This window comes from Staurois parvus, unplaced genomic scaffold (assembly GCF_062004578.1).
Source record: "Staurois parvus isolate SC_StPar_1 unplaced genomic scaffold, SC_StPar_1.0 ptg000027l, whole genome shotgun sequence".
Lineage (NCBI taxonomy): Eukaryota > Metazoa > Chordata > Amphibia > Anura > Ranidae > Staurois > Staurois parvus.
In genome coordinates, this window is record NW_028317823.1 from 4,112,589 (window position 1) to 4,135,438 (window position 22,850).

General features: G+C 41.6%; 1 protein-coding gene across 2 annotated transcripts in view; it reads right to left on the reverse strand.

Annotated features, from left to right (window-relative positions):
• The window catches only part of LOC149471142 (cyclic nucleotide-binding domain-containing protein 2-like), a 349,105-nt gene that overhangs the window by 89,137 nt on the left and 237,118 nt on the right, over positions 1-22,850 (reverse strand). For both annotated transcript variants that reach the window (XM_089656547.1, XM_089656541.1), the window contains exon 13: positions 2,729-2,953. In XM_089656547.1, the coding sequence (XP_089512673.1) occupies positions 2,729-2,953 (225 nt within the window). The remainder of the gene's footprint in view (positions 1-2,728; positions 2,954-22,850) is intronic.

Here is a 22,850-nt window from a genome sequence, read left to right on the forward strand (position 1 = left end):
TGTAAAATTTGTTTGGAAAAAAATGACATTTTTTTAAATTTTCAAATTTCCCACCGCTGGTGGTGCCCGTACATCCCGACGTCACAGGGACCGGAACACAGAAGCCGGATGCCAGCATCGGCTGGAGGAGATGGCCGGGGAAGCTGCAGGGGACACATCGCGGGAGCGAAGGACAAGGTAAGCTGTGCAGGGACTCCCTATGCAGCACCGCATGGTAAGCCCGAGTGTAGCTCGGGGTTACCGCTTTTGGTACTGACATTTTACCCCGAGCTACACTCGGGAATACCGCCAGGGAGGTTAATAAATACTTTCAAGTGGTAGTAAACCGCAGCCTTTTTCTTTTTTTAAACCTGCAAGACAATGGCACATTATGAAGTACTTGCCTTAGAACAAAGCCCTCCAGCGGTCTTCCTTCTGGGTTCACATGCTCCGGCCTTCTGGCTGGCCATGCCGCAATGACATCACGATTAGGCCGCAGCACAGAGCTCTGAAGGAATGGCACAGATACGCTGTCCCTTCAGTGCGCATGAGCCGGTGAGGTCACCAGATGCATGCAGTGTGAATGTCAGTGCAAGTTTAGGAGACATTCACGGTACCTACAGATAACCATTATTATAGACCTACCTGTAGGTACACATAAAAAAAAAACTTAACTACTACTTTAATAGCCACAGAGGAGGCAAGAGGCTCCGTTCACACCTATGCAGTTTGCATTTTTACCGTCTTGTAGTGCTTTTCACAGTTCGTTTTGTATTTTTCTACATGTGTTTTTGATGCATTTTTGTGGCGTTTTGCGTTTTGTTCAGCTCTTTTTTTGTTAAAGTGGAATTTTTTTTGTTGCTGGGCAGAATAAAAATGCAAAACACGGCAAAGATACACTACCATGCATTTCAGCATCTTCTCCATTGAACTCTATTGTAGCAAAAATCTGTGACCCTTTCCAAAAACAAAGTAGCTCAAAAAAGCATAGATGTGGATATGTTCCATAGGAAACCATGTTAACCACTTGCTTACTGGGCACTTATACCCCTTCCTGTCCAGGCCAATTTTCAGCTTTCAGCACTGTCGCACTTTGAATGACAATTGTGTGGTCATGCAACACTGTACCCATATGAAATTTTTATAATTTTTTTTCTCACAAATAGAGCTTTCTTTTGGTGGTATTTACTTGCCGCGGGGTTTTTTATTTTTTGCGTTATAAACAAAATAGTGCAAAAAATTTGAAAAAAAAAGTTTCTTTGTTTCTATTATAGGCAGCACTGAAGGACACTGATAGGCGGCACTTAGAGGCAGCACTAATGAGGTGGCACGGATAGGCGGCACTGATAGGTGGAACTGATGATGGGTACTGATAGTCAGCACTGATAGGCGGCACTGACTGGTGGCACTGCTGGGCACTGACTGGCACAACTGCTGGGCACTGACTGGCACAACTGCTGGGCTGCACTGATGGGCACTAGTGGGTGGCACTGATGGGCACAGGTGGGTGGCACTGATGGGCAGAGTTGGGTGACACAGGTGGGTGGCACTGATGGGCACAGGTGGGTGACACAGGTGGGTGGCACTGATGGACACAGGTGGGTGGCACTGCTGGGCACAGATGGGCAGCACTGCTGGGCACAGATGGGCGGCACAGGTGGGTGGAACTGGTGGGTGGCACTGATGGGCAGAGTTGGGTGACACAGGTGGGTGGCACTGATGGGCACAGGTGGGTGACACAGGTGGGTGGCACTGCTGGACACTGGTGGGTGGCACTGCTGGGCACTGGTGGGCGGTACTGCTGGGCACAGGTGGGTGGCACTGCTGGACACTGGTGGGTGGCACTGCTGGGCACAGGTGGGCGGCACAGGTGGGTGGAACTGGTGGGTGGCACTGCTGGGCACCGATCATTAGGGCACTGATCATCGGTGCCCTGATGATCAGTGCCAATCCCTGCTCTGACAACTGCCGGTTCTCGGCAGTACTTTCCCCACGTTCTGACAGCGTGAGGTAAGTGTAGCTGAGAACCGGCAATTGCATTTCCCTGTGATCAGCGTGTCATTGGACACGGCTGATCACGTGGTAAAAAGCCACTGTGATTGGCCTTTTACCACATCACGTGATCAGCTGTGTCCTTAGGACACAGCGATCACGGAGATCGCCAGGTGCGCATCCTGGGGGGCGCGCAGAAGAGCGCGTTCTGGGAGGATGTCATATGATGCCCTCCCAGAATTGGCCGTCATTCAGCTATCTGCGGTTGGCAACTGGTTAAGTGGACTGTAGTGCATTTCTGCAAAAAGCACTAAAAAACGCATTGGTGTGACCGGAGCCTTAATCTACGTTGTATGCAACAAAAACCTTTACAAACCCAGATATTACCTTGTATAAGTAGCACTTACATCATCACTGTGCAGTACATAGCCTGTACAGAGACCAGAGCTGTGGGAGGGATCCAGCAGGCTCCACCCATTACAGGCTGCCTGCAGAAACTACAGCGGGGAGTGGATACAAGACCAGACACCCTGCACAAGGAGAGAGAGCAGCAGTGAGCGGTCTTTATTACAGGAAGCTTTTGCACAGAGGTACAATGTCACACTGGATTACTGCACGGATTGGAAGAATTACATAAAGCACACCGAGATCAAGGAAGAATACACAAGATGAATGTATTTTGACAATATTTTCCAGAGTTCAGCTTTATTTGCCCTCAACTCCAATCTACCCATAAGGAAAAAATATTTATACTCACAAATACATCCCCAGCCCTGAGAGTTTGAATATGGATAAAGATTTGTGGAATTTTTTCATCTTCCTGTGTTTTAGAAAATAGCGAGGGTCTGTTGGATGTAACACCCCTGGTAATCTGTGCGCTGGTTCTGGCGGTCTCATTCAATCTCTTCTCTTTGTGTAAAAGAGGCAGGAGATGTTCCTCTTCAGTAAAATTATATGGCGGGTCCTCATATTCATCTCTGTTCTAGGTGAAGAAAAAGGATTATATTTATTGAGAGATATCCCAAGGCTGATAAAAGCATTGCAACGGGCAAAGTGGAGACAAATATCAGTGTATTATCTAGTGAGAATAGGAACAATACTTTCATTGCTTCCTGTGTCCTTGCTATCAGTTAATCCTTAAAGTGGTATTAAACCCAAAACCAAAAATGTAATATATTGCACTTTACCAATCATTAGATGTGATGGCTGCATTAGTTTTCTTTTTTGAGGCTTTTGTCCCTCTGTTTTAATCTGGTAATTTGGCTAGTGACACACTGCCAGGATCACGCTGTGCCTTTAACCACTTCAAGTCCGGACACTTTTACCCCCTTCCTGCCCAGGCCAATTTTCAGCTTTCAGCGCTGTCACACTTTGAATGACAATTGTGCGGGCATGCAACACTATACCCATATGAATTTTTTAGCATTTTTGGAGACAGATAAAACTTTATTTTGGTGGTATTTATTCAGCACTGGCATTTTTTTGCTATATAAATGAAAAGGTCCAAAAAGTTTGAAAAAAAGTGTTTTTCTTCTAAAATTTTGCAAATAAATAATCTTTATTCATAAATCTTGGCCAAAATGTATTCACTTTTTTTTACACTGATTGCTTTTACACCCATAAAGGCTTGAAAAGCAACCATTTATCTTTCTCTCTGGCTGCATTCTTGCAGCCATTGAGAAATACTGTGAGAGCTGTGATTGGTCACAGCTTGTCACATGTTACAAGGCTGTTGTGAATAGCCTTGTACCATGTGACCTCTTTGATTATTCACATGTCAGAAATGACATCTTGCTTACTACTATTCATGTGATCACTGATTGGCCAAACAGTGATCACATGATCGGGACCTCACACAGAGGTCCCGTACAGTGATCTGTGTTCTGGAGGACACAGCGGGCACCGGATCGCGGTGCCACGCATTCCTAGGGAGCGCGCACAGGCTGAAATATCGGGCACTGTTTATGAACGGCAACCCGCCCCTGTACTGTTCCCGTCCGGCCATTTATATACATGGGCCAGACGGGAAGCAGTTAAAGTGGTTGTAAAACCTAAAAAATACCCAGTGAAGTGACTGGCCTCAGGTGATACACAGAGATGAAACAGATCCTCCTACATAATCTGTACCTGTTTATCTGTAGACTTCTCATCTGTACATCCATTAAAAGTGCTGGATTTATAAAGCTTGTCTGAGAGTTCAGAACAAGGGGGTGGAGAGCTGAAGTTACACTATACAGAGCTCAGTGAGGAGAGTTATTTGAGCTGATTGGAGAGAAGGGACCCCCTCTCTTCCACACAGCTCACAAGAACAGAACTGAGGCTGTCAATCTGCTGGATGCCCCTCCCCTGTCACCATTTATCTCTTGGTGTCAGGAAAACATGTCAGAAGTGATTCATGCTGATAACAGAGGAATGAGACAGCAGACAGAAATTACACGAAGTACACACCATAGGGAGATGTGCTTTGTTCATATTTCATACCTGAGGTTTACAGCTACTTTAAGCAAAGAGTGACATGATAGTGGGGGGAGCAGATGGATCATTATTCCTCACAATATACAGAGCTCCTATAACAAATCACATACAAATAAATCAAATTATATAAAATGAGGCTGCTTAGTTCAAAAGTCCATAAAAATATAACTTCTCTTCTTTCATGTAATACTGTATATAAAGTGCTCCAAGCAAAATAGTGCAAAGTATACTTGTGGATAACAACAAAACAGTTCTTTATGTCAATACTTCCTTCAGTGCTTCACTCCACCACTGTGCACCACCACCATGCTGGAAAACTTATCAGATAGCTATGACCTCTGTGACCAAGTCACAGTGGGCAAGGTGAAATGCATGTTTCAAGGTCTTGCTGGACCCCATTCTCAAAGGGACAAATAAGACACGTACTGTTGAGCTCAAACCTCTGATCTCTATATGTTTTCTACCTGCACAGCAGAACACCTGACCTGGTTCTTTCTTTCTTTCTTTTTTTCTTTCTTTTTTTCTTTCTTTCTTTCTTTCTTTCTTGCTTTCTTTCTCAATTTTTTTTATTTAAAGCTAAGCAGCATAGAAATACCCATTAAATGGAATATCTATCTGCAACCAGGCAACATTCATACATTTGCGTTTTCCTGTGGGAAGTCACAGTACGGTATATTTTAGATGCATTTTCATACATTCCCCATGCTTTTTGTTGGAAACTGTACCAAAGATACAGGGATCAGATTTGTTATTAATGCAATGCACTAAAACACAAATATGTGAATGTAACTAAATATACTACAATATTCTGACATGCAATATAATATCTGGGTTGCAATCCTATGGCTAGTTCTAATTATATAAAGGAATGTTTCTTAATTACACTTATAATTTACCATGCCACATAACAGATTTAACAGAGCTCCCAGCTGGTAACCAGGCCATACATTCCTCCCATTAATCTTTATCATTTCTATATCCAGGGCATTAGTCATGATAATTAATATATAGAAGATGTCTTAACATATGTGCTCCCTAATGGCACAGTTGTGTGTATCTACAATCTATCCTAACACAGCCCGGGCACTCACTGCTCTACTATATCTTCCATCTGTCATCCCAGCGGGGTGTTGAGAGACCTGGAATTTCAAGATCACTTTTCATTCTTCTAAGGAATGCCAAGATTTATACATATATATATATATATATATATATATATATATATAGCAAGTGGAGATCACTGTAGTAGTGGTGCCTACTACAGTGATTTTCAGCTTCCACGAGCATATCACAGGTGTGGCAAATACATGCTTACATTAGTCCAAGGCAGACCAAGGTAATTAAGCAAAAATTGACATACCTGGAACTCATCTTTAAAAAAAAAACAGCTATAGTAGGAAATTGGTACATAATAGCTAGGTACAGCTGCCTGGACATCACTTTTCATGTTCTAGACCCAGAAGCAGGGGTGTATTTACCACAAGGCAAACAAGGCATTTGCCTAGGGCATCATTTTTCAGGGGGGGCAGCACTGCCCCTTGGAAGAAGGGACAGAAGAAGGGACACACATGGCATGGGGACCAGGTGGGTTCCGAGAAATGTTGTGGGTTTCATGATGGTGTATGCACAGCCCGACTTTCTTTCCTGGGATTGTCTGGAGCTGTGAAGGTGAGGTGTCTTTCTCTTTCTTGCCATGGGGGATGGTGGCTGGTGTATGGGGGGCAGTGGTAGTGGAAGGCTCAAGTGGAGGACAGGGGTGCTCTTGGTCAATGTCAGGCTCTTTCTGCAAGAGGGGGGGGGGCGCCGATTTTTGTGTTGTCTAGGGGCAGCACAAAACCTAAATACACTACTGCCCAGAAGCCAATAAAAAAAACCACTAGCTCCTATGGTTGCTGGTTTATGGCCACCAATTTACAGCCTTATTGTTAATGCTTATCAAGAGAAAGTATCACTCACACACCAATACACGCACACACACACAACACCCTTCTGTTGCAGGGGATGCTTGAAATTCACCTTCAAGCCCTGTGCCCATTTTGTGTAAAATAGAGAAGCCAGCCACATTAGCAGAAGGGGAAGCTCTGTGCACAATATTGTCAACATGGTTCAAAGGAAATAACAGGCTACAGATTAAATTGCAAAGGCACATTGTAACTAGAAAAGCTACAATTTCTGGGGAAATTGTGTGAAGTGTTCTTGCCTCCACCAGTAGTCTACAAATGGAGTGGGCGGAGTAACTGGGTGGAGTGGCTTGAGTAACTATTGTGTGGTTGGAGTGGCTGGAGTAACTATTGTGTGGTTGGAGTGGCTGGAGTAACTGTGAAAAGGTTGGACTGGGCAGAGTAACTTTATGGAGTGGGCAGAGTAACTGTTTTGAGTGTTTGGAGTGAGTAAAGATAGTAAACATTACACTAACCAATTGATTGATCAAATTTAAAAAATGCACATGGCAAGCTTGATAGAGTGAGAAATGCATTTCAACTATAATTTTTCAGCTCACACTCTAGCTTTTGTCACTCTGCTGCCTGCTCACACACCTGGGTTCCTATGACAATTTACTCTACAGCAAGGGCAGAGAAGAGCGGTTAAAAACAAACTACTCCAACTTGCTCACTTCATGGGCGGTTGCCATCTTCAAACGGTTGTAGTTTAAAAATTATAAATCCTACACTGAAGAGCTTTATATTGTGAGAATTACAAGACTCAGACCTACATTTTGATGCATAGTATGTCTCTGAAATATTAAAAATGAAGGCACAGTCGCAGTTTAGAAATTGCCCTTCAAATTTGAGGTGGCTAGAGTGGAGTTTTAATGAATGTCAATGGGTGGCATGAGTTGCAAACAAATGGTCATATTGTGAAAACTATCAGGACTATGGTTTAGCCGTGGACATTTTTAGTGGCAGCAGGGATAGCTGAACGTCTTGATATAAGATTTGTGTAGGTGGGCTTGAAAATGAGGGAGTGATGGCAGTTTAGAAATCATGTCCTGATTTTTCAGCTCACACTCTAGCTTTTGTCAGCTCACACTCTAGTTTTGAACACTCCGCCATTCATTCCTATGAGACGAATTTCACCAAAAAAACGCCGATATTTCATGAACCATTCAGCGAAAAGTTCCCCAAAGTAATAGCACACCAATCGGGAACAATCTGCATGTTTTGGTAAATTACTGTCTATGTAGTGTAAAAACTGTGGGAGGAGTTAGGGTGGTAAATTTGGCTATAATAATAAGAATATATATGTGAGATAACAGGAAGTGGTCTTGCCATGCAAGAACACTTAATAATCTATCATAAATCTTGCTAATCATGCATAGCAGATTAAGGATTTTATTTTTTACAAGTAGAGTTTTTCTTTTTAGCCACCCCTATGCCTCAGCTGGAAGTCAGCTATGTACAAACAATAGTATTGCTGAAATATCTCACCCCAAAAAACCCACTCCTGGGCACCCCGGTATTTTAATAACTGATCATTTTTTTCCCATGACTTTAAGGACTAAGAACTTGACACCTTAGAACTAACAGCTCCCACCAGACTGCAAACTATGCAAAAAACAAAAAAACAAGGGGTGCAGATGCCTAGTGCATTATCTTCAACATTTTATTACAAGATAAGATAACAAATTATACTCATAAACCCAGTGTGGGTAAATGCATATCACGAAATCCAAAAACTAAAATTCAACCTTGTAACGAGCCCCATAGATTGAGGTGGATTAATCTATTATTTTATTATAAAGTCATTTTATGTATTTTTAATATATACATCATACTGTATTTGTATAATTCTTAGTCTCATGTGACAATTTGTTTATTTTATAGACACAACTGGTCGTGTATGGAAATCGTATATGGAACTTGGGTATAGGGTTCCTATTTATTCCCATCAGTATGTCCCATGATATATGTATTTATTTATTTTATTTTTATACAGTGGCACAGAAATTGAATAATTTTAACAACAATTATTAATTGTGATTTATGAAATCTGTTCTGTTTTATACTAATTGGTAAGGTAAGGGATTAGCAGCAGTTGTATTTGCGTTTCCAATATTCATTCATTTACTTATTTCACCTATTGATCTATATACAGTATATACTGTACCTTTTCTGATGTATTTCAATGGGTCTATGCTTTACTATAACTAAATTTACATACTATTTAGGTACACTGCATGGAGAAATTTAAAGCACATTGAGATGGTCAAAAGGTACATGCAACGTTGTGATTTTACATTTAAACATATGTGATTTGTATTTTGGATTGTAGATTTTGTGCTATTGTTTAAACTCCTGTGCCACTAATAATTCTACTGTATTGTGGTTGTAGTTGTCAATAGAAACCATCTAGATCAGAACAAACCTCCTGACCTCCCTCTCCCTCTCCTCCCTCCCCCTTTTTTTGGGGTAGGTGGAACCTACTAACAGTCTGATAGTTAAAAGGAGGTGGATGAATGGGACACACCAGATTTGTTCTGAAGAAGGGGGATTGTCCCCCGAAAAACGTCAGCTGGTAGTTTCATGCATCTCATTCTATGAGGCTCGTTATGGGGCTGGATACTGTTTTTTTTAATTTTGTGATACACCTATACCCACACTGGGTTTGTGAGTATAATTTGTAATCTTATCTTTTAATAAAGTGTTAGATATAACACACTAGGCATTTGAGCCCTTTGTTTTTTTGTTCTTTGCATTTTTTCCATGAGACTGATTTTGAATGGATGTTTTTAGGTGTCCACTTATGGCCATGTCTCTGTGGCTTTATCTATTGGTATTTTTAGATCATTGTCCTGTTGCTTTTTTATCTTTGCATGTGGCCAGGTCAGAAGGCAGGAGGACACAATGACCATTCTGTTGATGCCCCCACACTCCTTAAGTGAGAATTCCCATCTTATCCAGATGTCCCTGGAACACGTGTCCTCCATTAGACTTACTCTTAGATCTTGTTCATGGGTGAGCTCTAAATTTGTAGATTTCCCTCACTTTCTTTATCAGTAACAATAATCACAAGTACAAATAAAGGGGTGAATCTCTCCAGAGGGAACAAATACAGCAACAAAAACTTAACCCTTTCCCACTCCATCCAAATGTTAAAAAAAAAAAAAATCATTTTTTTTCCTTACAGATAGTCTTTAAATTTCCAAAGATTGTCCTTTATTGAGGCTCTTCAACCAGAATCTACACGGAGGCCATGCTGTAACAGTTGCCCTTTGCAGAAGAGATAGCTGCCATCACAATACATGTGTCTCTCAACTCTGGGAGGTTGTAGGTCAAAAGTCCCTGTAGCAGGAGGCAACAACCAAGGCCTCCTCATCCCCACAATACATTTACTTATCTAAAAGACCATTTTAACAGCAGACACTGTTGCTGTTAAACCTTGTTTTGTGTTACGTTTCATTATGATGAACATTTTGACTGGTTTAAAAAACACAAAAAACAAACAGCTTTTAGGATTATTCCAGTTTTGATGGAAATTAGTCAGATTGGCAACTTGCCCCCAGGGGAGACCTCCAGTAATGACAACTGTCATGGTTTTGGTGACATCTTTCATGTTTCCACTATAACTGCAGAAGAGAAACCTTTTTAATTACAAATATAGCAGTCCAGTGAAGCTGATTTATTCCATGTTTACAATGGTAGATTGGTGAGTTCCTTCTGCAAATAATAGCAAAAACGTATGGACACCTGACCACCATATCTACAGAGGACATCCTATTTCAAAATCATGGGCATAAATCTAGAGATGCCCCCCCCCCCCCCTGCTTTTTCTTCTCAACCCTTATTCTTATGGCAAGCATTTTTAATGAGATGTTGAAGTGTATCTGTAAAAATCTGGTCCCTATAGCAAAACAATATATATATATTTGTGACGTCAGGTACTTTATTTTGAGTGAGCAGACCTGGCTCACAATCAGCATTCCAAATAATCCCACATGTGTACTGTACTGTTGAGGTCAGGAATCTATTCAAGCCATTCAGGTTCCTCCAAACCAAACTCATTAAGGACTGGGGTTGATTTACTAAAACTGGAGAGTGCAAAATCTGGTGCAGCTGTGCATGGTAACCAATTAGCTTTTAACTTCAGCTTGTTCAATTAAGCTTAGACAAAAGAATGGAAGCTGATTTTTAAAGCAAACTTTGCAGTCTCCAATTTTAGTAAATCCCCATTGTCTTTTTGGAACCTGCTTTGTACTCAGCGGCACAGTCATGCTGAAATTTCAAAAAAGGGACTTCTCCAAATGGTAAAGTTAACAGTACCTTTCAGTGGAAACACTTGAACTCAGTATTGGGAAGGGTGTCCACAAATTTTTGGCCATAGAGAGTATGAGAAACAAAGTTCATTCATCTATCTTGTGACAAAACTCCTCTGGTTGAGCATAACTTTCAAACTTTCTTCCATTCCTCTGCTCTCTAGTTTCAAGGGCTGCATTTGCCTGCAGTCAACTGTTATCTCCTGCTGCCTTTCAGTTCACTTTCAGTTCACAGTGAAGGGACAAATGATTTCTTTTAATTAGCTTTCATTACATTTAATTGCCTGAAGATGCTTCCTAGTTAGGGAGAAAAAAGTTGTCAAAACACTTTGAACAAATCAATCACTTGTTTTTACTAGACAATTACTTTACCATTTTCCTGTCTTCATTTTTGTGTTCTATTCAGAAAGCAAATATAGTTTTTAAAGGAAAACAACAATTGCACTAAAAATGTATTTATCATGGCTAATGAATTGGTGGAAACTAAGAACTTTTTACAGTAGTTTTAGATGGGTCATGAACAGCCCAATCCTACTCTTGACTCAGTACTACCCTAGGGGGACAGTAATGACAAGTTCATGACTTAACCAAAAGACAGAAGGTAGCTTATTAACAGGCACTCCATTGCATCAGGCAAGATGCAAGGAAAGTCATTTCCAGCAAGACACTTCCATCAATGGCCAAGGTGGCTGTGGGAATTGCCAACACTACTAGAAAAAGTAGATTTCTGTAAGAAAACATATTTCTGGTGGAGAGAGAGCTAATGTAAGTGCACATTTTTAGAGACGACAGAAGTTGGCTCACCAAGCACTGTGTTGACAAAATTTTCTCAATGCCAAAAGAGGGTGACAGGGTCTCTTTAATGCCAAAGTAGTCATACATAAGAAAATACAGGCTCTGATTGGATAACGTCTGTACCTTTCTTCTCCAACACTTTAAATATGTAAGGCTAGGCTTCTCAAGCCAATCCAAACTACTGTAAGTCATGAATGTAGCAAGCCAATGCCAAACCCATAACCATAAACTACTGCTTCTAGCTCATAAAATATGGAGCGTGCCCAGTCAACCCAATTCAATTAGATGTGTTTGATGTGATATGTCTGCCATAAATCCATAATAACCTTCAGCAGTTAATATCAGCACCCTCTAACGTTCAGCGTGGATGCCAGGCGAGTATTATTGTACTTCCTTCTTGGCTTGGTTTAACAAATTGTGCATTCAGTGCAAGGATCATTATATCTCTATAAAACTTGAATACCCCATCATCACCATATATAAATTTTATGTGGCTCATGCACTGGATTTCATTCAGTAGATTGTTCGTGTTTTTTATTAATGCACTACAGAAATTTTCTGCTCCATAGAATATTCATATGCTGTAATATATGGGGTCCACAGAACTCCTGTTAAATGGAACATTGTTCTAAAACAAGGAGCCATTGAAAAGAAAACTAAATACAAGAAATTATCAATTTGACTTTTTCCCAATTTAAAGGGAGGGTGAGGTCATTTGCAGTTTAAATTACAAAATGTCAACCCAAAGTACTGAAACTCTGAAAAATGTTGTGACAGGGCCTACCACCTCCACTATAGCATGACTATTAGCAGCACAATGCCTACTACATCATGGGAGCTGACAGTCTCTAATAATGAAAGCCCTCTAAGCTTGTTAATTAGTGTAGCAATATCTGCACTACTATGGAAGACAGCATGTTAAAGTCAGCCATTCCTGCAAGAGTTAAAAGCATTTCCAAACAGAAACCCTACTATTGAAGGTCAACTCCAGCAAAAAGGGGTTTTTTTTGTTGTTTTTGATAAGAGTGGGTAAGAGTCAGATCTTCCTCCAATATTTCATTAATGGGAGATCTCTACTCATTTCCTGTCCTGATGACTCAAGGACAAGAAATAAAAGGGTGAGGGTGTCAGAAAGACATTGCCAATAATGAAAACCTAACAAATGTTCTAACCTTTCCCAATTTTACTAAGTAAATGTGCTTTTACTGTCTTTGTGACTCTCACCAGAAGCAGCCACTTATCTGAATGGGTGTCACTTCCCATAGGGAAGGGGTTTTCGTTCACCAAAAGCCAAGAATCACTATTTGGGGGTTTGACAATTGGCAAACTGGTGCAGCCAGAAGTCATTCCTTGTAGTGATAGTACACATGTTTTCCACCTTTTTTTTGGTGTGGGGTCCCCTTTTAGATTTATACTAAAGCCTCATCAAGGGTAAGGGTCTAGTATAGATTTTTAGGGGGAACCCTACACCAACTCTTTTGTTTTGTTTGTGTGGTCCCCCTTACAATCCATAGCAGACCATTGCATTGGCATATGTGCCCCCTGGCACTCCCCACATCTCTATGCCTTTTGTTTGAAAATCCTTTGCCTATTAGTCTTAAAATGGAGAGAATTAAATTTTAAGATTGGCCTCCTACTGATTTCACATTAAAGTTCCCAATTTGTTGATTTTTGGAGGTGTTCACCTAACCTGCCCTTGAATCAAACCCAAGCTTATCACTTCCTCGTTGATGAACAAAGCTGAAACATCTGGCTTGCTAGTAAGGGAACAGCTTTTGGTTAGGAAACACAATGGTGGCTCAACTGACATGGAGCTAAGGCATTTCCTCATGCTCAGGGATTGCTGTTACTCTTTGAGTAATGTGAGGATGCAGCTCTTATTTATCAAGACTTACATGCTTGCCCTGGATAAATAGGCAACAAGATCCTCTAGCGCTAAATGGGAACGGCCCTTTTACAAGATACCAGATGACCTGAAAGAATCCCTTTGAATCTATGCTCCATTTTACTCATGCACCCTTGGTTGCTCACATTTCAGTAAATCATTCATGATAAATAATTTTCTTTTTTGTAGCCTAAATATGAGACCACTGACTGTCACATTGTTATGTCTTGAAGCACTCAACAATGCTCACATATGTTTTAAACCTTATTGGAATATTTTGGCCAGACTGATTCCTCTCTGGATGGAAGCAAGCTTTCAAAAACATCTTCTACTCTCTTCTAAGCAGATACCACTAGATGACTACTACTACCTTTATTAGCCAAAAAAATATATAATCTGTGCCCAACTCAGATTTGTGCCACAATTTTGCAGAGGGGCACATCCGTGAGACTGTTCAAGCAATAAAGGGATGCCTTTCCACAACCTCTGTGTTCAATCTTAGTGCACTCTGGAAGGGTCACAATATCCATTTCTTTTTAACAAAGTTGTTTTTACTGACTTTCCCTCACTTGTGGCTAAACTACACCAGCTGCCATTCCACTGCTTAATGAGATTGCCCAAGATGGCCACTGAGACAGTTTCATTGAACAGCAGAATCATAGTTGTCAGAGCCACTGTGCCATGGAAAGTAAAGCTCTAATAAAACAGGACATATGATCTTGTATTGGAAAAATAAGGCCCCTTTCAGTCCAATCAGGTTCGTCTGTCCATTTCTCAAGCAGACCCGATAGGACCCTCGATTCTCCTCTATGGACAGTCAGATGTAAACGGACTTGTGTTCATTTACATCTGGCTGTCTCCAATCTGATAAGGCAAAAAACGGAAGGGGATCCGTTACCCTACATCTAGCCGGATTGGATCGAAGGGCAGACAAGTGTAAACTTACAGCTGGTCCATTTACATCCGACTACACATAAAGCAGAGTGGGCTGTATTGTGTCTGCCCTGTATAAGCGGAGCGGACATGGACAGGCCATCCTCCCACTCTGTTCTACTCAGTGAGGGATCAGTGGACAGATCCCCCACTGATCAAACCAGATAAAATTGGATACCACCTCTTGTGAAAGGGAATACAGGGTAATATTACATTTCTTGTGGTTTCTGATTGTAGAAAATTGGAACAAAAACTCACAAGGGCTTCCATGCATAGTGGTCACACTCACAAGGGCTTCCATGCACAGTGGTCACACTCACAAGGGCTCATGTACACTGTGGTAACACTCATAATGGATCCTGCGCATAGTGCTAACACTCACAAGTGCTCCTGTACACAATGGTCACAAACAAGGGATCCTGCACACAGTGGTCACAGAATTTGCAGGTGGTGCAGGTAATACTAAGCCTGAAAAATTGTATACCTGAAGATTAAACCAAGACACATTTTAAGACCAATGAAATTTGTTGGCATATTTTATGAATGTTTTGTTTAAACAAAAGGAGGTAACCATCTAAGGTTCAGGGGGAGTAGAGATGAGGTTTGGGTTCATGGCTACCATGGATTTATGGCCAAATCCTCAGGATTTGAGAATTTCTCAAGTCATGAAGTTTGCCACCAGAAATAAGGAACTAACCACAAAGCAGTGCAAGGCCTTACCATGTAATTTAAGTCAATGTAAAATTGTTTTTTAATGTTGGCGTTGGTATATGTCCTCTATGGCAGTGCCTGGCTTCCCATTTTTTTTAAATTAGCTTGATTATTAGCCCTACAAATGGCCAGAATTTTTCTTTTTTATTCTTTCCCCCTCTGTTTTCACTTGGTGGTCTGGCCAGTAACACTCCTCCTGTATTAGAGTTCCCCCACTCTGGATGAAAGGACACAGGGGACACCTTTGGATAGCAGCATTGTCAGTCTGGTATAAGGAGAGTGTTAGATGTACTACCAGATTTAAATACATTAACAAATTGAAGCCAAACTCCAGCTAACACTTTATAAGCAGTTACAGAAAACAGTTTTTGTCTTTTGGGATACAGGATTTACATAACTAAATAAAAGCTGATCATTGTAAGCAACCCTGTGACCGATAAATGGTGGGTCTCATTTTATAACTGATACATTCTGCTGTAGAGCTTATTCTTTTGAAAAATTACAGACTTGCTGGCTGTATTTTCAGGTAAAAATAGAAGAAAGAGGGCCTAAAAAAAGAAAATGAACGTAACTATCATATCTAAGAAATGGTAAGCTGCAATATAACAAATGTTTGTTTTTTTAGTTTAATACTAAATTAACAAAAAGATTTGCTTATCATAGACATTAAAGAGGTTTGATGTGAGGTTTGCAAACATCAAGGTAGATTTGTAAAGCTATTTGTGAAGCAATTTGTAAACTATTTTTCATTTTCCTTCCACTTCACAATTATGTACCACTTTGTGTTGGTCTATCACATAAAAACTCAATAAAATACATTTACGTTTTTGGTTGTAACATGACTAAATGTGAAAAATTTCAAGGGGTATGAATACTTTTTCAAGGCACTGTACCAGATTTTTTTTTTGTTTTTAACATTTTGTAATGCTGGTGTTAGTACATGTCCCCCAAGGCAGTGCCTGGCTTCCCATTTTCTTTTTTACAATAGCGTGATTATTAGCCTTACAAATAGCCAGAATTTAACAAGATTTGGTCCTCATAGAGGTTCACTGCTAAGCTTGCAAACTTCAAACTTCAATCCAGATTCTCCAAACTGTTTGCGATCCAAGCTAAGGCTTGTTTGCTCATTGCTATGGGTGAGATAAAACCAACATCACTGGCACTCCTAGCAAGGGGACTTCCCAAGGCCAGGGTCCCAATTCACGATAGAAACAGCTCGGCATTTACAGAACAAGTAGATTATTAGAGACACTTTTTTTTTGGGAGACGGAAGATTGTTCATTATTAAAAAAGAAGCAGTGTTAAAGATCTATGTTCTCTATTAGATAATGAACAAACACAAACCAAGCACAGGATCTGTTTGGTTTCATGGATATTAAAGGAAGAAAAAAAGTCTTTGGCACTCAGCAGCTTCATTTATCTTTGGCATTACACAAACATTCAATACCTGGACTTAGAGGCATGAGGCCAAAATACAGAATGTTCTTGAGGAAAAACCAGGGGATTTGTGCTCTTGCAAAGGGGAGTAATAAAACAAGTGGAGCTCCAGCGGACCGGGCCAGCTAGTGAAATATGACAAAACTATTACAATGTCAACTTTGTTAAGAATTGTTGAGAGTCCGGCAAGCAATGGGCTGGTAGATTTAGAACGGATTCAGACATAGGCAGGCACAAGGAGTATTTTATGCTGTAGGAAAAAGAGCAAAACATTTTTGTGGCTCAGATATATATGACCACATTTTCTGTATTTATAAATGAAATATTTTAAATGATGGACTAAAGAAAGTCTAAACGGTGAAGTATTCCTATTTGTTTCCCTCTTGCTAAAAGTACACAACAGAGCCACATAATGTTGGAATAATGTTTTCAGAGCGCATTGCTAAAGAATCAATCAGTGATAGTTCTGGAGGATGCTAAGGAGTTAAAATGACACTACACTCTGGTTCATTTTACAAAAGATTTACTAAAGATTTTTGTTTTTTTAACACAACACAAGAACATGGTACAAAGATGTAATAGCTTGGACAGGACATAAGCCAAGTGCTCATAAAAAACGATACTGAGGAAAGGGAGGTCATACTAATAACAATGTTAAAAATACATGATACAATAGATCTGCTAAATTTCCAGTAAAAAGTATTAGCCCCTCTTCGCCTGGCCTGCTCCTGCCAATGGCAATAGTGACCTCCAAATGGGGAAAAGTAGTGCTGATTAAGCCAAAAGGCAGTAAAAAGGACTAGGGAGACTTGGGGGTAAAAGAAGAGATACGGGGGTAGAAAGGAAGAAAGAAGGGATGGAGACTAACCTGGAAGGGGAGGGAAGAAATGGAGTAAGAAGAAGAAGGGGAGAAATGAGCAGGGGGAGAAGGGAGGGGAAGGTCCTGCAGGATCCTGTCCTCTATGTGCAGTAAAGATCCTTGGAGGAACCTATCAGGCTGAAAGCAAGGTGAGAACAAGGTTCAAGCTGTCATTATATGCAATCCACAAGTCCCAGACCTTCAACAACTTGGCGTGGGTGTCATTCAGTATAGAAGTGAGCATCTCATGTACCATAGTCCCCTGAGCCATTTTTTTACTTCAGCAAGAGTAAGGAACTGATTTTGATAAGCTTTGGCCAACGTCTGATGTGCCGCCAGAAAAACAAAGTTCACCAGAAAAACAAAGGACACCAGTAAAGAGAAAATTATATTCTATGGTTTTGCTGCTGTAACTTGACTTCCTGTTAGAAGGTGACTACACTCGTTCTCCATGGTCCCACAGTATGTTGGAATGTAGCCATCTTTTGCTCACTCCTGAGATGGACTATGGGCTGGATTTGTAGTGTGCATAGAGCTGTGCACATGACCACATCTAATGTGCCCTGCTTTTTTTCAAACAATCAGAAGTGAGGAGAAAAGCAGTGATTCAGGAGCTCAGGGGGGATGTTATAAGGAGGCAGAAAACACAGTAAGAAACAATTTAACAAAATATATAAAACAATCCACTAAATAATGGATGTGTATGGATTATTTTTGGAGAATAAGGATATTGACTAGTGTTCATTTAAAGTGTGTCTAGCCAAAACTTTTTCTTTAGCTTTGGACAAAATAGGAAAGTGTTAGAACCCCTGTCAGGGTTTTATTGCTATCTGGGGTTCCTTAAGAGAGATTTTTCCTCTTTTTCTGTCCTGTTGACAACAGAAAGTAAGGGAAGTGACAAAAAAATCTGCAAAAACAGCAATGCATACAGCAATAAAATGCTTTTTCTGTTAAGTCTTGATAGTCTAAAACCCTAGTCAAGGTTTTATTGTTGTCTGTGTCTATGTACATTTGTCCTCACTTCGTGTCTGCTGAAACCATTGTCATTGTGACAGGAAGTGAGAGCAAATCCCTTTAAAGTGGAACTTTACTGTAGGCTTCACAATGAAAATGGGCAGACAGGCAAACTTTATAATACAAAAGAGACATCAGTGAGCACAGCTCACTGTACAAATTTGACAATGGCGAATCTGATAGAACTCTCGAGCATGCGTAGGAGTGATGTCATCTCAGCCCAGCCAATGTCAGGGGTCGGCGATTGAGACCCAATCAGTCAGTAGTAATTTCCGAGTACATTCATTCGCTGAATTCAAGGTGACTATAGTTCAGCTTTAAGGAAGCCCAACATTGCAGCAAAAATCCCATGTGTTCTAATCCTTTTCCTTATGTGGATTGGCCTTGATATACACTTTACACCACGGACAATTTCTTATAACTTAAATTCCTGAGTCTACACACTTTGCCTATTATGTTGGGTTCCCCCTCTCCCTGTTGGATTTTTTATTTATTTTATATTATAGAGAATGTGACAGAAGAAGCTAAAATACAGGATGGAGTATTGAAGCAGGAAGATCTCATTGTTGTATTAAAAAAATATAAGAAAGTTGGAAGTGACTCACTTTACTAGGTCTACCACTAGCTAAAATATGAAAAAAACACTCATGCAAAAAGATTTATATGCCATAGACGGAGAATTTTTTAAAATAAATATCACTTTATTTAAATATATATATATTTTACATGCGCAAATAATTGACTTGAGATTGCATAATTCTAATGGCCAGTAACTTCTGTCTGAGAAACCATACAGATAAGAGAGGTCTTTTAAAGGAAAGTTGCACCTAAATAAAAGTGAATAGAACATACCACATATACGGTATCTTTCGCTCCATAAGACGCACTATTTCCCCCAAAAAATGGGGGGAAATGTCTGTGTGTCTTATGGAGCAAATTTGGAGCGGCTGGCCCGGTATTTCCCCCATCGCCGGCACCGTGTTAGAATACCGGGTTGGCCGCTAGGCTGTACTGTGTGTCCTGATTCCATCGGCTGTCTTCTCTCCCCGGCATCTTCATTGTGGGCACCCGGCTGTGACAACTTGCGGCTTCACAGCCAGGTGCCCACTGCACATGCGCAAGAAGCGCTGCGCTTTGTGAATGGCCCTGTAGTCTTGTGAGACCTGTCATGTGTCCCAGAAGACTATGGGGAGGAAGGGGGGAGGTCAACTTTGCGGAAGTTAGAGCGGGTACCTGTCAAATTTGGGTAGATGCCCCTCCCCAAAGGTCTGCAGTCTCTGGTCATCTCCTGTAGTATGTCCGCAGTCTCTGGTCATCTCCTGTACTGTGTCCGCAGTCTCTGGTCATCTCCTGTACTGTGTCTGTAGTCTCTGGTCATATCCTGTACAATGATCGCAGTCTCTGGTCATCTCCTGTATTATGTTCGCAGTCTCTGGTCATCTCCTGTACTGTGTCCGCAGTCTCTGGTCATCTACTGTACTGTGTCTGTAGTCTCTGGTCATATCCTGTACAATGATCGCAGTCTCTGGTCATCTCCTGTACTATGTCCGCAGTCTCTGGTCATCTCCTGTAGTATGTCCACAGTCTCTGGTCATCTCCTGTAGTATGTCCACAGTCTCTGGTCATATCCTGTACTATGATCGCGGTCTCTGGTGATCTCCTGTATTATATCCGCAGTCTCTGGTCATCTCCTGTACTATGATCGCAGTCTCTGGTCATCTCCTGTTGTCAGCAATCTAGGAATGACCAGAAAGGTGTGGACTGACACAGGGAAACGCTGGCTTCAGGTATAGTATAATAATACAGTTTATTATTAGCCACCCAGATATATATGCATATAAACGCACAGTGAACAAACTAACCTTCCACTAATCTTAGTAGGTGCAGGAACACAGGCGTAGTCAGGGCTGGAGAGGTGGAATGGCCAGGCCGGCCGTAGGGTTCTGTAACGACTGCCTGGTGGTACCTCTAGTGGTCCTCAGGGCAGGATTCCCCAGGGCGCGGAGTCTAAGTCCCAGTCTGCTTATTCACCAGGGCCCCTGATGGTGGGGATGGACTTGGAGCAGACAGGAACCAGGTCGCGGCCCCTGAGTACACCTGCTAGTGGTAGAGGAATCCGCCAGAGGTATGCGCAGGTAGAAAGCCTGATGTGAAGAGGCAGAAGGTGTGAGCAGGGACGGCTGGATCCGTGCAGGATGGATGGATGGCAGAGTAGTTAGCGTGGTCAGACAGGCCAGGTCAGCAATGTGCGGGCAGCAAGGTACCAAAGGAGCAGGCAGAGAATGGTCAGGGTAACAAGCTGGGTTCAGTAACTCACGGGCAGCGCGGTACAAAGGATCAGGCAGAGAATGGTCAGGGTCACAAGCCGGGTTCAACAGGAGACGATCAGCAGAGGTCAGGATCAAGCAGGGTCAGCAACGAGGCAGGAACACAAGATACCAGGTACAGGGGCTCATGGGAAAACATACACCAAGGCCCAGATCACAGGCCTGGTCATCCCTTAAATACACCTTCTGCAATCAGCCCCAGGTTTGGCTGATTGCAGAAGTGAGCTTCTGGCTGCTGAGAGCACCCGCTGGTCAGCTCTGGTACTGCAGCCCACACGGCAGGTGAGTCCCACCACCAGTGCTGAGTCCATTCCTGACACCTGTACTGTGTCCGGAGTCTCTGGTCATCTCCTGTACTGTGTCCGCAGTCTCTGGTCATCTCCTGTACTATGTCCGCAGTCTCTGGTCATCTCCTGTACCATGTCTGCAGTCTCTGGTCATCTCCTGTACTGTGCCCGCTGTCTCTGGTCATCTCCTGTACCATGTCTGCAGTCTCTGGTCATCTCCTGTACTGTGTCCGCAGTCTCTGGTCATCTCCTTTACCATGTCTGCAGTCTCTGGTCATCTCCTGTACTATATCTGCAGTCTCTGGTCATTTCCTCTTTAACCCTTTGAGGACCGTAAGGTTTTGGAATGCCAAAATAATATTTTTTTTTGTTTTTAAAGTTCGTACACTTCAGTTGCTGTAACTAAGCCATTTCATGAAATAATTGGCAAAAAGCTAGATCCATTTGTTGTTTGTTGAGAAGAACTAATATTTTGACTCAAACCAAAAAAAAAAAGAGTTTTAAGTTCTTAATCAGATGATACACGCAATTACAAACATGGGACAAATACGTCCCTTGGTCCTCAAAGGGTTAAAGCTAAACTCCAGGCCAGCTATTCTCAAGCTGGGTTCCGTGGGACCCCAGGGTTACTCAAAAGGTTGCTAAGGGTTCCTTGAGCTGTAACTGATTGACTTCCCATTGGATGGTGTCTTCATAGTTCTAGGATCAACACCACTTGGCAAAGTCGGAAGCATGGCAAGCCTGATCTTTTTAGCTATATAAACAATTAAATTGTGTTGCACTGCTGTTAATGCAAGTTAATCACCTTACATATATACAGTTCATAAATTCAAATCAATAAACATGTGAGACCATATACAGTATATATATATATATATATATATATATATATATATACACATACAATGTCTCTTGCAGTATGCAGCGTACCAATCAACATCCACAAAGTGCAAATTTAAATCTTCCAGTGGGTAATAATATGAAGACACACTTCTGTGATCCTTCTGCTTGTAAGCAAACCTGCTTCCCCGGAGCTGTTAAATAAACTATCAGTGCACAACCATACTCGCATATCTGAAATGGACCCTCACCTTAGGGTGTTGACCTATTAAAAAAAAAACAGGTCAAACTAGGCTTTTCAAGGGAAGTATCTGGTGCTGGTCTTTTACCTATTGGACTTCACCTTTGTCTGTCCCACCGAGACACGATGTCAACTGTGAAGTAGTGGCCATCTCTTTGGATTCTCAATTCTGCCACCTGGCCTGGACAAATACCCCTACAAAGTACCATCCTGCGAACTAGCAGCACTGGGATCCCATAACAGGCAGCGAGGAGAGGGAAACCTGATCAGATTCTGAGATATCCATGTAAACACTCAGGGAAGGGGAAGAGCCATTAGCTGCCTGTAAAGGTGGCATTCTGATGACTACTGTAAGGAGGGCATTTTTCCCACTCATCACTAAATTGGGCTTGATGTTTGAGTCGAACGTAAGTTTAACTCGAACATCGGCACTTCCTGTGCTCAGCAAACACACAAACGGTAAGGGCATTCACCCCACAGTGCACAGTGCGCCCTGACAGGTCAGGAGCAATGCTTTGGCCAATCACACCGCATGATGATGTTATGTCACTGGATTGCCCCACCCCTTAGATATTTAAGAACTTTCAGGCCAGCACAGCTGTCAGGCGGCAGACGCCAGCGTTGAGAGTGGAGCATTTTTTTATTGTTTATGTTTTTGGGGTCGGCAGTGGTGGCAAGCATTGCGATTGACGTTGGATCAACTTGGGGAGGCATTTTTTTATTTTTATTTTTGTTTTTAATAAAGGACTCAAAGACTGTCTTTTGTAATTTTTTAAACTACACTTTATGTGAATGAGTAGCTGTACCATGTACCCCATACTC